General features: G+C 47.5%; 2 protein-coding genes across 3 annotated transcripts in view; both read right to left on the reverse strand.

Annotated features, from left to right (window-relative positions):
- The window catches only part of UGT1A7 (UDP glucuronosyltransferase 1 family, polypeptide A7), a 148,716-nt gene that overhangs the window by 105,582 nt on the left and 28,067 nt on the right, over positions 1-15,067 (reverse strand).
- LOC138843124 (UDP-glucuronosyltransferase 1A6-like) overlaps positions 3,636-15,067 on the reverse strand; it is a 33,993-nt gene continuing 22,561 nt past the window's right edge. For both annotated transcript variants that reach the window (XM_089328900.1, XM_089328902.1), the window contains one exon: positions 3,636-3,857. In XM_089328900.1, coding sequence (XP_089185026.1) covers positions 3,777-3,857 — 81 coding nt within the window. In that variant the 3' untranslated portion in view covers positions 3,636-3,776. The remainder of the gene's footprint in view (positions 3,858-15,067) is intronic.

Here is a 15,067-nt window from a genome sequence, read left to right on the forward strand (position 1 = left end):
CTACACCTGGCTCCAAGCTCTTCAAAGTCCTAACAGGGAAAGACACAGCATGGGCTTTAAAGGTTTGAGTGGTTCTTTGCAGCACAAGTGGAAGAAACTAGGATTTATCTCAATTCCTTGGTTCTGAGAAAAATACTCCAGTGGCTCTTCTAATAATGAAATGTTAGGCTAAATTCTCCTCCAAAAATTGAGATACTTGGAACCTGAGCCTCCTAACAGGACGAGAGGTAAGCCATGGGAAAGATGGGGCTCTACCGATGTGCAAATAGAATTTGAGCCCCTGTAGGCAGAGAGCAAGGATCTAAAGACAAATGTTCTTTCTTACACAAACTGTGTGTGATTCTAGGAAAGAAAAATGACAAGAGAGGAAGATGGGAAGGCTGCAGAGGCAAGGGGAGATTCTGGCACCATCAGACCTCTCCTGGGGCTGATGAAGGTGCACACGGTTGAGAGTCGGCCCTGGGAAGACCTAGGGGAAGAGGTTTCAGAACACAGGGAGTGCTCCTGATTCTGTCTCTCACAGCGGAAGTCACTAGCCAGGAAGCCAACATAGGCAGAAGCAACCAGGCAGTCCTCTGAGATGCCTGAGCTCCTCCCTGGACAGAGGAGGGGGGCTGGAAGAGTCACACTCACAGGAGCCTAAGAGGTTTGTCTCACTGTGCTCTCCCACATGGGCAAGGCTGGGAGCCCAGCCATGGTCCTGAGAGGGGCCTCTTCCCAGGAGTGAGAGGCACAGCATTATGCAAGGAGATTTACTAAGCTAGCATTCTCAAAGGCTTTGCTCATTTTTCAGATATGTATGATCCTATTTAGGTTACACTATCACAGCCAACAGTTACAAATAACAACTGTTTTGCTAATTTGATAGGAAAACTAGGTTTCAATGTTTATTAATGTGTGTTTTGGGTTATTTCTGAAGTGAGAAGTAATTACAAAGTTTAATTGGACATTTGTGTTTTGTTTGGTTTTTGTGTCACCTGCTTGTGTTACCCGCCTAATGCGAAATACATTTTAAAGCTATGATCAGTGATGAGTGTTCTTCTTTACTGGGTAATCTACTGAGGTAAAATCACATAACATAACGTTAGCTTTTTTTTTTAAATAAAGGAAAATTCCATGGCATTTAGTAAATTCACAATGACAGGAACCATCACCACATGTTTCAGCGCCTTGAGATGGCTTGATTATTTGACAAAGGAAACTTGATTCTCACTACCTTGACTCAGTTGCTAAGAACAAAACATGCAGGCTGCAGACTGCCCATTGCCACAAGGAGGCCGTCTGGACGACAGTGACACGCAGGTGAGGCAGCCCAGAGCCCACCCAGCACTGCTCTGGTCCAGTGTCACTTTCACAGAAACAGAGTGCGTGCACCAAGGGACCAGAGACGACAGTGTTCTCCTTCTCACGCCCCATTTTTCTTTGTGAAAAGAAGAAATCCCTTTGAATAGACAATAACAAATAAACCTCTTGTACTCATAAACCTCTGGTTGAATCTTCCTGACACTCGGAGTTTCTGTTTCACAACGTGGGCTCCCTGGACCCCATCCCAGTGTGCTCAGCCTCCTGCCCCTCTGGCTCACGGGACCTGTGTCCAGTGTTTGGTGTGGAAGACACATTGCAAGCATCTTTGGGACTGTCTGAGGCTTCTTCTGATGAAAAATGCATTGAAAAGAAAATTCTGGCATGAAGATGAAAACTATCAAAGGTACAAATACTTAAAAAGAAACAACTCACAGGTTTTGATTTTCCAAAGTGACTCTGGGCACTGTGCCCCACTTCTCAGGGGGGCATGTAGGAACAGTCCCTGAGGTCTGAGGCTCCCACACCTGTCTGCACCAGCCCAGCAGTGAGCAGTCAGCTTTGCAGGCCACACAGCTCAGTCACAAGTTCTGTGTGCTGGTGCTGGTGCTGGTTTTTAACCTCCCTCTAAAGCTATGAAAACTTGGGGCAGTGTTGGGGCACAGTGCGTCAAGCCTCCACCTGCAATGCCTGGATCCCGTATCGGTGCCATTTCAAGTCCTGCCGGCGCCACTTCTGATCCAGCTCTCTGCTAATGCATCTGGGAATGCAGCAGAAGATGGCCTAAGTGCTTGAGATGGAGTTTCAGGCTCCTGGCTCTGGCCTGAATCTGGGGAGTGAATCAGTAGTCTAGATGGAAGATCTCTCTCTCACTCTACCTTTCTCTGTAATCTTGCCTTTCAAATATAAAAAATAAATGTTAAAAAGCATTCTTACTCTGGGCCATATAAAAGCAGGCCTGTGGAAGTGTAGTGGCTAAGATGCCAACTGGGGTACCTGCTTCCCAAGGAAGAGCACATGGATTTGGAGACCTGCTCTGGCTCTGGCTCTGTTCCCTGCATTAGCCTGGCCCAGCCCTGGCTGCCTTTAGCATTTGGGGAGTGAATCCAGGGATGGGAGATCTCTCTCTCTCTCTCTCTTTCTCTCTTTCTCTTTCTCTATCTCTCTCTCCCTCTCTTCCTCACTCTCTCCTTCTCTCTCTCTCCCTCTCCCCCTCTCTTCTTTTTCTCCATGATCACAAATAAATAAAAAGAAATAGATAAATAAATAATTCCTTAAAACAACTCAAAAAGAACAGATTTGGCCTGTGGGTTTATTCATGCCTGCCTTGGGACCAGGGACAAAGCATGGACAGAGTTGGGAGAGTGGGTTTCAACAAGGACACGTTGCCTTGGTCAAGCCTTCACCTCTGCTGGACTGCAATGCCATTGCTGCAATGATCCTGGGACTGTCCCCAGAACAAAACTAAGTGTATCTGCATATCCATGGCTGTCACCAGGCATGAGCCCAGAGTCCACTGCAACACCTGCATGTCACCTGGGCCTCAGGTCCCCCACAGCCCTGCTGTTCCAGGCCTGGCACCCCTCCCCCCTCCCCACCACCATTTCTTCTCCCAGGGGACAGGACACACATGAGTGGGAGAAGACAGAGCCCAGAAGAGCAGTGTCTGCCTGCAAGAAGCACACCCACCCACCTGAGACACGACGTCCGGCTTCTTGCAGTTGATCCCGCCAATGAGCACCATGTTGGGCATCACCGGCCTGGGGTACTCAAACACAAAGTCGTATCTTAGCAGCCACACGGGGTCCTTCTGAAATAAGGTGGGCAGGTCCACTTTCCTCTTGAGGAGCTCTACCGCCAGGTCCTCATACTTTGAATACAGACAGTAAAATAGAGGGACCTCCAACAAGTTAACGAGGAAGTTGACCACGCGCTGGGGGAAGCTCATCTGGTCGGAGAACTTTGTGTAGCACCGGGGGATGTACGACACCGGGTTGGGGCTTCCGCCAAACAAATGCTCCAGGGAACAGGGGAAGCCCCTGAACAGGTACACGGAGGGCAGGCCCAGGTACTCAGCCAGGATCACACCACAGGGTAAGAATGGGTCTGTGAAAAGAGCATCGAACTTGCCCGCCCTGAGGAAATCCAAGGTGTCGCCGTGTCTCAGCAGGCTCTGGCAGTTGATGAAGTACATGTCAATCACAACCATGAGATTCCTGTATTCCGTCTGAGGCCCGCTCAGCCAGGACCTGTCAGTAAAGTGCTTTTCTCCAAAGGTGCGATACCGATAACTCTGCTCCTCCTGGTCAAACGGCACTGGATAGATTCTCCTCGTGTAGAACCTGGATTCTCTCAAGAGCAAGTTGACTTCTGGCACCAGCACCACGATTTCATGCCCCCTCACCCCAAGAGCCTCAACTATGTCCTGCATGCTAAGCCAGTGGCTTCCATCCTGGGGCACCACCAGCAGCCTGTCACCCACCACTGTGCCCCAGAGTGCCACGAAGAGAACCCCCGCAGACGCTCTCTGAGCTGCAGAAAGCAGGCAGGCCATCCTGGAGAGAGTTAGAGTGACAACAACAATAAATATTCATACACCCTGCTCTGCACCGCAGGCCTTCTGGCTACGTCCCCTGAACCAAACAGTGCTTTCACAGACTCTGTGTCCTTCTACCTGGCTCGGAATCCTGCCCTTTTATTTGAATGAACCTATATCAACCATTAATCATTTTTTAAGCAAGCTCTCTTGAACCAATTAGGGCCCCATGAGCTTTCACCTGAGACTTTAGTTTACTTTTTCACCTCCACCCGTCTGCCTCTCTCTCTCTGACACACTCCTTGCAACAGTCTGAGGGCAATTTGGAAAAAGCCATGATCCTCCCCACCCACCTTTCTGCCAGCTCTGAAACCCCCTGCATTCCTCATCACTGGTGTTGTCCATCCTTGAATGAAGGCGAGTGCTTCTGTCATCTTTTTAAGCAACTTTTCTCAGAAGGAAAAGGAAGCATTAACAGGTAACAAATTCAAGATTCAAAGCAGCACAGTGGAGCTCCACTCTGAAAGTCTGGTTAGCACAGTGATGGCTGGATGAAAAGCTGCCCTGCTGAGGGGTGGGGGCACTGAAGAAGCCAAGGTAACTTCCACCCCCATGACCTGAGCTCCAGGTGTATCCCAGCTCAGTGTCAGCCACAGCACTCCAGTGACTGCCTTGCCATCCCTACCCCACCTCTGTCAGCACAGGTGGAGAAAGATTCCACCTCCTGGGGAAGAGAACAGAGAAGCCGCAGACCTTGCCTTGGAACTCAGAGCTGGGCCCACCATGATGAATCTTAATACTGAACATACTGAACATTGAGGAGGAACATACCTCAACATACACAAGCCCACCAACAACACCAGACTGAATGAGGGAAAACTGATCTCTAAATCTAGAGTGAAAACGGATGTCAGCTTTCATCACTTTTATTCAACATAGTCTGGAATTTCTAACCAGGGTAGTGAGCAAAGAAAAAAACTAAAAGACATCCAAATTTCAAAGAAGGGAACTAAATTGTCATTGTTTTCTGATAATGTGATCAAAGATAGAAAGCCCCAAAGACCCTACCAAAAAACAACCAGAACAAATAAATCAACTCTGCAATGTCGAAGGAGACATAATCAACATACAAAACTCAGTAGCGCTTCTACGTGGTGATAGAGTGTTATCAGAAAAAGAAGTGCAATCAGCAACTCCATTTATAATAGCAACAATAAGACAAGACTAATAAATTTCACCAAAGCAACAAAAAAAGAACACAATAAAGAGGATGAAAAATTGTTGGAAGAAATCGAAGAGAATACACACAAGAAAGGAATGATAACTGTGACTGTGCACTGGGAGAAGCAATATTGTTAAAATGTCCATACTGCCTAGAGCAGTCTATAAATTCAACGTAATCCTTATCAAATACCAATGGCATCCTTCCCAGGACAAGATAGGGCCATGCTAAAAGTCATAGGAAATCACAAAATCCCCTCAATCACTAAGGCAATCTTGAGCAAAGAACAAAGCAACAGGCACTACACTGTCTCACTCAAAATATGCTGTACTTATAGCAATCAAAACAATATAGCATTGATATAAAAATGCATATAAAAACCCATGTGACAAAATAGAAAGCCTAGAAATAAACCCAGGCCCTGATATCCAAGGGATTTTCCACAAAGTGCTAAGATCACACAGTGAAGAGAGGACAGTCTCTTCAATCAGCAGTGCTGGGAAAACTGGAGATCCGCATGGGGAAGAGGGACGTAGACCTACACATGCAAAAGGGCGTTCAAAATGGGTCCCGGCAGTTCATGGAAGACACACACTGTGAAAGTCAGGAGAAAACCCTGGAGAAATGCTTCACGACATGGCACTGGGAAGCTGCTGCTGCTTTTTTTTCTAATAAGACCACCTTAGGAGGAATAAGACCAAAAACAGCCCAATGGGATTACATCTAAGTGAAAAACTTCAAAGAAGATAATCAACAGAATGGAGAAACAACATACAAAATGGAAGAAAATATCTGGAAACTACACATCTAAAAAGGAGTTAATATCCAGAATATATAAGGAACTCAAGCAACCTACCATCAAGAAACCAATAACATGCTTGTAAGTTGGCCAAGTGACATGAACGTGTTACTGGAGAATGGCAGGGTTCTTGTCTTTGAGCATGAAAGAATTCAGGCATAAGACAGACTAGTGGAAAGTAAAAAGTAGCAAAGTTTATTAGGGAAGGGACATCCGTAAAGACGGAAGGGCACCTCTCCAGACAGGACCTGAGAGAGAGTGCAGTCGCTCGGACTGGGGGGAAGGAGCAAGGTTACATGGTTGAGTGGAGAGATTACACCTGGGCAGGCAGGCAGGCAGGCAGGCAGGCTACTCAGCATAGAGGAAGAGGGCTGAGCGAGCTGTCATGTTGATGCCGGGTGTGTGTGTGTGTGTGTGTGTGTGTGTGTAGGAGATGGGTCTTTTCTTCACACATCTCCTGAAACAAAGGATTTTATGGATGTAGACATTAAGGAGCTCCTGAGTTTTCCCTGAAGGCATCAGACAGGAGGAAGCCTCGCTGGCATCATCCTGGGTTCAGAGGAAGGGTGAGCAGGACCCCCTGGAGAATCAGGATCCTGAGCAGGGTGTTTGAGATGCAGATACTGGGCTGCATCTGGGAGACTGTGGAAGATTTGTCAGGCAGGAGGGGCGGGGACCCCCACCTGGCAGGTTATCAGGTAGAAGGGGGCAGGGCAGGATGCGAGTACCCAGCTGCCCCTGAAACATTACCAGGATGGCTTTGAGATGCATGTGCTGGACATAGAAGTCTTCTCTTTAGGCCCGTTACACACACATAAGCTCATATCTAATTCCTACCTAACAAATGGAGAATTCTCAAAAGAAAAGACAAACATCCAAGACACACACACACACACAATCAACATCACTAATCATTGTGGAAACAAATTTAAACCATAATGAATATTGCTTCACTCTAGTTAGAATGACTATTATCAAATTTCGCAAAAGATAACAGGTGCCAGTGAGGATGTGGAAAAGAGAGAACACTAGAACACTATTCACGAGAGTACAAATTAGCATAGCCATTATGGAAAACAGGATGGATTATTCTCAAAAAATATTAAAGCTGGAACTACCATACGATATAACAATCTCTCAAACTGGAATGGTGTCTGAGACCCGGCTGCTCCACTTCTGAACCAGCTCTCTGCTATGGCCTGGGAAAGCACTAGAAGGTGGCCCAGGCACATGGGCCCTTGCACTCGCATGGGAGATCCAGAAAAAGCTCCTGGCTCCTGGCTTCAGATCTCTGCACCTCTGGCCATTTTGGCCAGTTGGGGTGTGAACCTCTCTCTCTCCCTCTCCCTCTCTTCCTCCCTTTCTCTCTCCCACTCTCCTTCCCTCCCTCCCCCTTCTCTCTCTGTGTAACTCTGACTTTCAAATAAATAAATAAATCTTTAAAAAAAGAAAAATCTGTGTGTGTTTGAGTGTGAGTATACACACACACACACACAAATACTATGACGGTTATAAGGAAAAGGGGTGCAGAACTGAGAGGAGACAGGATATGAACTCACAGCCAAAATGAATTTATTGAAGAAAAATAAATGGCAGAGATTGGTGACCAACTGCCAGTGTGCACACAGACTGAACACATGGTAGAGGGCGCAGACCCCAGCGGACTGGGCTTTCTATCTTAGGGTGGGCTAGAGGTCTGCAGGGGAGGGAGAGTAACTGATGAATCTGAGTTGCTCTGCACAGATTCTTCAAGCTTGGCTTTGCCTTCGAAACCTGGAGAACAATGCAGGGGCAGGGTGGGGACGATACAGGTTGTGAGACTGGACTGGGATGCAGGGGTAAGAGAAAAATTCAAAGGATGTATGGATAAAATGTAAATTCTGATTTTATCTATTTTCGGGAAAGGAGCTAGATAGAATGGCTGCGGAGTATGCCTTTGTTCCATCAAGGGTACTTCCCAAGGGTTGTAGAAAATGCAATGAAGACAAAAGTTCATTTTGTTACAAAGATTTCTGGAATGCACACATAGTTTTTCGTAACTGGCAATTTCCACAAATTTTTTGAAGACCCCTTGTATTTAGCCATAAAAAAGGACTAAACCTTGTCATTGGTGAAAATGTAGATGGAACTGGAGGCTGTTAGTTTTAAGCAAAACAAGCCAGCTACAGAAACACAAACAGCCCTTGACCTCAGTCATAGGTAGAAATCAAAACTTGACCTCACTGAAATTGAGAGCAGCACAGCAGTTCCTAAGCACCAACAGCATAGAGGAGAGGGAGAGGGAGGGAAGGACTGGTCAGCGGGAACAAGTTCAGTTAGGAGAAAAGTGCTGGATTCATCTGCACAGTTGCGTGACCATAGGTGACGAACACACGTGATATATTTCAAAACAGCCAGGAGAAAAAGATTTTGATGCCGTCACCACAAAGACATGAATAAAGTTTGAGGAGACCAATGAAACAGAATAGAAACACCCAAAATCAATTCAAGCATCTGTAACCAACTTCTCTTTGACGAAGGAGCTTATATCAACCCCTGGAGCAAGGACAGTCTCTTCAACAAATAGTGCTGGGAAAACTGGATTGCCACATGCAGAAGCATGAAACAAGACCTTTACCTGACACCTTTCACCCAGATCCACTCAAAATGAACTAAAGACCTAAATCCACAACCGAACATCACCAAACTATTATAGAATATTGGGGAAACTCCACAAGACATCGGCACAGACAAAGAGTTCCCGGAAAAGACTCAAGAGGCACAGGCAATCAATGCCAAAATCAACCAATGGGATTACATCATATTGAGAAGCTTCTATACTGCAAAGAAACAATCAGCAAGGTGAAGAGACAACTGACTCCCCACCACCCAGTGTGGCTTCCATATGGAAATCAAGAAACAACAAGTACTGGTGAAGATGTGGACAAAAAGGTCCCCTAATCCACTGTTGGTGGGAATGTAAACTGTGGAAGACACTATGGAAGACAGTATGGAGATACCTCAGAAATCTGAATACAGACCTATCATATGACCCAGCCATCCCACTCCTGGGACTCTACCCAAGGGAAATGAAATCAACATATGAAAGAGCTCTCTGTTCCTGCATGTTTATCACAGCTCAAGTCACATTAGCAAAGACATGGAATCAACCCAAATGCCCTTCAACTGAAGACTGGAGAAAGAAATTGTGGGATAGCTACACCATAGAACACTGCACAGAAGCAAAAAAAAAAAAAAAAAAAAAAAAAAATGAACTCCTGTCATCTGCAACAAAATGGATGAGACTGGAAAACATCATACTTAGTGAAACAAGCCAGTCCCAAAGGGACAAATTCTGTATGTTCTCCCTGACCTGGGATAACTAACAGAGTACCTTAAGGACAACATGGAGAAATGAAATGAACACTTTGACAAGCAATGATCTGGAACAGCCTTCTCTCAACTGTTGAGAAATAGCTTCTAATTCTATATTTTGTTTATCTTTTCCTTTCTAATATTTTCCTTATCTTCTCTTTCATATGATTCATTGAACACTATACTTAACATAGAGTTAATCATCTATGTATGTAGTTAAATATAAACAGAACTTTTTTTTATTTTTGACAGGCTGAGTGGACAGTGAGAGAGAGAGAGACAGAGAGAAAGGTCTTCCTTTTCGCCGTTGGTTCACCCTCCAATTGCCGCCGCGGCCGGCGCGCTGCAGCCAGCGCATCGCGCTGATCCGAAGGCAGAAGCCAGGTACTTATCCTGGTCTCCCATGGAGTGCAGGGCCCAAGGACTTGGGCCATCCTCCACTGCACTCCCGGGCCACAGCAGAGAGCTGGCCTGGAAGAGGGGCAACCGGGACAGAATCTGGCTCCCCGAATGGGACAAGAACCCGGTGTGCCGGCACCCCAAGGCAGAGGATAACCCTAGTGAGCCGCGGAGCCGGCCAATAAACAGATCTTAGTAAAGAATAAGAGTGAGAATAAATAGGGAAGAGGAAAGGGGGTGGGAGTGTAGGTGGAAGGGTGGCCACAGTGGGAAGAATCACCAAGATCCTAAAGTTGTAATTGTGAAACGCATGTAGTTTGCAACTGCAAAGCAGTATTGTCCTACACACATTCCTACGGAATGACTTCCAAGAGTACAGCTTGACAAGTAGCCATAGGACCCAAAAATCCCTTAAGCTGGCTGACAAAAATAGCAGCTTAAGTGTTACAAAGATCAAATGGTGGCCGGCGCCGTGGCTCAATAGGCTAATCCTCCACCTAGCGGCGCCGGCACACCGGGTTCTAGTCCCGGTTGGGGCGCCGGATTCTGTCCCGGTTGCCCCTCTTCCAGGCCAGCTCTCTGCTATGGCCAGGGAGTGCAGTGGAGGATGGCCCAGGTGCTTGGGCCCTGCACCCCATGGGAGACCAGGAAAAGCACCTGGCTCCTGGCTCCTGCCAGGATCAGCGCGGTGCGCCGGCTGCAGCGGCGGCCATTGGAGGGTGAACCAACGGCAAAGGAAGACCTTTCTCTCTCTGTCTCTCTCTCTCACTGTCCACTCTGCCTGTCAAAAAAAAAAAAAAACAAAAAAAAAAAAAAAAAAAAAAAAAACAAAGATCAAATGGTTAGAAAGAAGCAGTAAAGTGACAATATAGATAGGATCAAGTGTTATAGTGATCATATAAATAGGGCTAAGTGTTTGGAAACAGTAACAGACAGAATTACAAAGGAGTGAAAGTCCAATATGGGGAACAGTCCATAGAGCAGACTCATAGAAGGACAATTGCTTTAAGTAGCACTCTGACCTCAGAATTAGCCTTAATGGCATTCCAGTCTGGCTGCAAAGTCCAAGGGAGCATTTCAGGCATGGAAAGCCAAGATACCCTGGAAAATAAAATGTCCTACATACAAGACCCCTGTGGGTGAGACCCCAGGGGAAAGAAGTGGCCACCAAAGAAGGATGTGCCTTTCTCTGAAGGGAGGAGAGAACGTGCACTTTGCTTATGGCCTTGTTGAGCCAATGGATCAAAAAGGCTTCCACAGCCGAGGCAGCTCATGTCAAGAGCCTTGGGTGATCACTGATGTCCTTGCCAAGAGTGTTATTTGTTAAATAAACAACAAGGGTCACTGTGCACCAACTTCCCATGCAGGACCTCTGTCCTCAAAGAGTTGCATTGGGAGACTTAATAGGAAAACTGTTCTTAAGAATCACTTCTATTTAGGGTATTAATTGGAGGATAATACTATGTCTCATAAGTTAGTTATGTCTAAGAGCTCACAAGAGATGTACCTTCCTTGGGTTCCTCTTTAAAGAGAATTAAGTTTCTAAAAGGAAAGAAGGAGAAGGAAGGGAAAAGAGGGAGTGGGGAGTGAAATCACCTTTGAGAAGCAAACACATAGAACAGCCCTGGTCTAGACACTGAGGAACAGTTCTCTCAGCTTTGATAGTCCACTCTTTCTTTTTTGTTTTGCTTCCGTTCTTTCTGTTTCTTTCTCTTTCCTGCACTAAACAGGAGAGGGAGGAGGAAGGGGGAGGAACTGGGAGAGAGGGCAAGAATGGTGGGAAGAATTGCTATGTTCCTGATGGTATATTTATGAGATACGTACAAATAAATTGTTTTTAATTTTTTTCAAAATAAAAGCAAAGTTTAGAGTCCTTTGGAATAGTGCACACATTAGTAACAAGAAGGGAAGAAAGATGCGTACAACACTATAAAGTCATTGAAGTTAGTATAAATTAAATGAATATGACATAAACGGAAAGAATCTCCTCTCAAAAAGAGGATCCACAGGGGCTGACGTTGTGGCACAGCAGATAACACCTGTGATGCTGGATCCATAGGGACACTGGTTCCTGTCCCAGCTGCTCCACCTCTGATCCAGCTCCCTGGAAGTGGCCTGGGAAAAGCAGAAGAAGATGAGCCAAGTGCTTGGGCCCCTGCACCCATGTGGGAGACCCAGATGAAGCTCCTGGTTTCAGCCTGGCCCAGTGCTGACCATTGAGGCTGTGTGGGGAGTAAAGGGTGGAAGCAAGTTGGTTGTCTGTCTGTCTGTCTCTCTCTGTAACTCTTTCAAAAGAAATAAACAAATCTTTTTTAAGGTTTATTTGTTTGTTTGAAAGGCAGGGTTACAGAAAGGCAGAGGCAGAGAGAAAGAGAGAGAGAGAGAGCAAGCAAGCTCTTCCATCTGCCAGTTCACTCCCCAAATGGCTGCAATGGCTGGGACTGAGCCGATCCGAAGCCAGGAGCCAGGAGCTTCTTCCAGGTCTCCCATGCGGGAGCAGGGGCCCCAGCACTTGGGTCGTCTTCTTCTGCTTTCCTAGGCCTAGCAGAGAGCTGGATCAGAAGTGAAACAGCCAGCTGGGACACGAACTGGTGCCCGTATGGGATGCCGGCGCCACAGGCAGAGGTTTGGCACAAAAATAAATAAATATTAAAAAACATGATTCACCACAGAAATTATGAAGCAAAATCCGGCTTGTAATCAGGGTCCATGTAGGATATCTCCAAAGTTCTTGGTAAAGGAATAGATACAACTTTGAAACAATGCCAGGTGAGGAGAGGCTGCTCATGGGGTCAGCAGAAAAAACACAGCAGGAATGAACAGGTGCTTAGCCAGCAGTGCCCCACAGGGGACCATGGGGCCGGTTAAAACCACATAAAAGGAGCTGTCATCCAGGTGCCTCATCGGGGCTTTGTTATGCAATAGCTCTGAGCATGACTGGGAATAGGTCCTGGATGCGTTTTTCTGGCTTGCTACATTTTCCAAAATCGCTTCAGAAAACTTTGTGTTTCAAAGATCGTCTGATGGTGCTGCCAGAGCACATGTTGAATCCATCCTGCATGAGAGGACTGGCACAGGTTCTCAGAGTGAAAGGGGCCTCTCCTCTGAGACTGATTCTGCTGTATCACAAGGACCACAGTCTGGTGGCCTCGGGCCTGGAGCTCCTGCAGGACCTTCTGCATGCTGAGCCTGTGGCTGCCCTCCAAGGAACCACCACACCCTGCTGCCCTCAGCCCAGCGCACCACACACAGCAAGAGCAGCGGCCCCGCCGGCCCCGGGAGGGCAGCAGCATTGCACTGGCCACACCAGCCTGTGCTCCTACCTGAGCTTTTCCAATCTTCGTATTGTCGTCACCAGGCCACTTAACAAAACAGCACATCAATGGAAGACACAGTGTGCTCCCTAAGCAAATCACTGTGCAATAAACCTATCCCTCTCTTTTACGGTGGCCCTACCCTCTGCCTCCACCCAGGAGAGATGGATCTGACGGCCGGTCCTGGACAAACGCACCTGCCCCTGTGCTGTCCCGGGAGCATGCTAGTTCGTGCCTTTCTTTTCCTGACTACTCCCAAAACAAGGTATTCAACACTCATTTTATTTTAATACCTGCCACTCCTCTTTTTAACCACTCTTTGACAGATTGCAACTGACCTGCTGCCAATTCACTTCTCTGCCTGCTGTGGCCTAATCTGATAAATCTGTTAACTCTTTCTTCTCTGGGGGAGATGACTGATTATAGGCAGCTCAGCAACTCCCTGATAAAGAAGCATCAGAAAAAAAAGAGAAAAACAGCTACTATTTGGCTACAGTACTTGTGGGAGTGTGCTGGAGAGCAGTGCACAAAAACGGAGAGCCAGCCCACTGGGCAGCTGGAGAGACCTGACCCCAGACACCCCAGACACCCACAGGTGCAGCTGGGCTTCACACCTGCCCTGCTCCTGTTGGTTCCTGAGGTGCAGTGCTGCCCTCAGGACACTGCAGTCTGCTGCACAGACCCCAGTAAACTCAGGGGTGCAGGCCACATCACACAGGGCTGCCCTGCCAGGTGCATCACACCTCCTTGGCCACTGGAGTAGCCCCCCCCCCATCCAGTGCAGTGCTCAGACACTGACCTGGGCCCCCCTCCCACTTGATGGAACAAAGACACAAGTCTCAGCCATTGTAGCTCAGTGCCCAAAAGACAGATAAAATCAGCATTTCTCCCTTGTCCCTGAATCTCATTTCAGTCTCACACCAATCTACCTTCCCGACCTTGTGTCAGAGTGCTGGCTCCAGGGAGATCCCTGGGACTTCACACCTACACAGAACTCCTTTTCCCTTCCGTTCACACTTCATACAGGAATGCACTGTCACCCTCTGCTACTGTTTGTAGCCGCAGTCCTAGCCCTAACCTTTGCCATAGGCTTGACAGCCATCGTCCCCACAGGCTGACCTGTCTTAACAAACTGCTCTTAGCACTCTGTTCCCCTTCTGGTAGGATGCTTTTCTGCTACCTCCTGCTTCTAACCTGATCCCCTTTTGTGGTTCAAAGCCCCCACATTTCCTCCCAAAAGTCTTAACATACCTCTCCCCAGTAGTTCTTCTAGCCTATTTTTTAAAGATAATCCCCATGTCTCTCATGTTGGATCTGCACACATTCCTCTTCTGAGGGCTGGCAAGCCCTCCCCATCCCCACCCTGCTCTGGGAATGGGTCCATGTTCATATGACCAGGACCAGAACCTTCCTGGCAGAACCCCAGGAAATAGATCTCTGTTGGAGCTTCCCGGAAGAAATGCTGGCATGGCTAGAGGACCAAACGCTGATATTGTATAGAGGATCCACCTGTTAGACCTGTCCAAGGCATCTCTGCTACAGCCTCGCTAAGCAGTCAAGCCCCTTTAAGCATCACTCACACTTCCTTCCCTTCTTCCCACAATGTGGGTTCATTTGCCCCAGGACACCTGTGACCTAATGTCCCCCTTCCAGGCCCACCCCCTACTGGCCACCACCACTCCTCACACCCAGTGGAAGTGGCTGCCATGGCATTTACTCATCACATTCCTTGCCACATGAAACCGTAAAGGTTGTCTCCTAGCATATGCTCGCGTGTATAGGACCAGAATCAGGGCATTCTTTCTCCGTGGTAACTGTGGGGAGCAACTGGGAGCAACTCGGACTAGACTAAGTTACTGGAATTAAGACTTATTCTATGCATCTGCTTTCCCACAATATGGCGCTGAGAAGGGAAACAGCTTCTACACAGCTGCCTCCAGTTCAACCAATAAACTGTGGGACCTGCTCCTGATTGGAGGAGAGCAGCGTACTCGGCGTGTGGGTAGCAGAGTTGGGATTGGTGGAAGAGGACTATAAAGGAGGAGAGAGACGGCATGCACCAGGAACATCAAAGGGGAACACCTGTGCAGCCCCCGAGAGAGCCGGCCGGCGGTGTGCCGCTCCCCCGCGGAAGTGGGGAA

This window comes from Oryctolagus cuniculus, chromosome 3 (assembly GCF_051225735.1).
Source record: "Oryctolagus cuniculus isolate XC-2025 breed Fujian yellow rabbit chromosome 3, ASM5122573v1, whole genome shotgun sequence".
Classification (NCBI taxonomy): Eukaryota; Metazoa; Chordata; class Mammalia; order Lagomorpha; family Leporidae; genus Oryctolagus; species Oryctolagus cuniculus.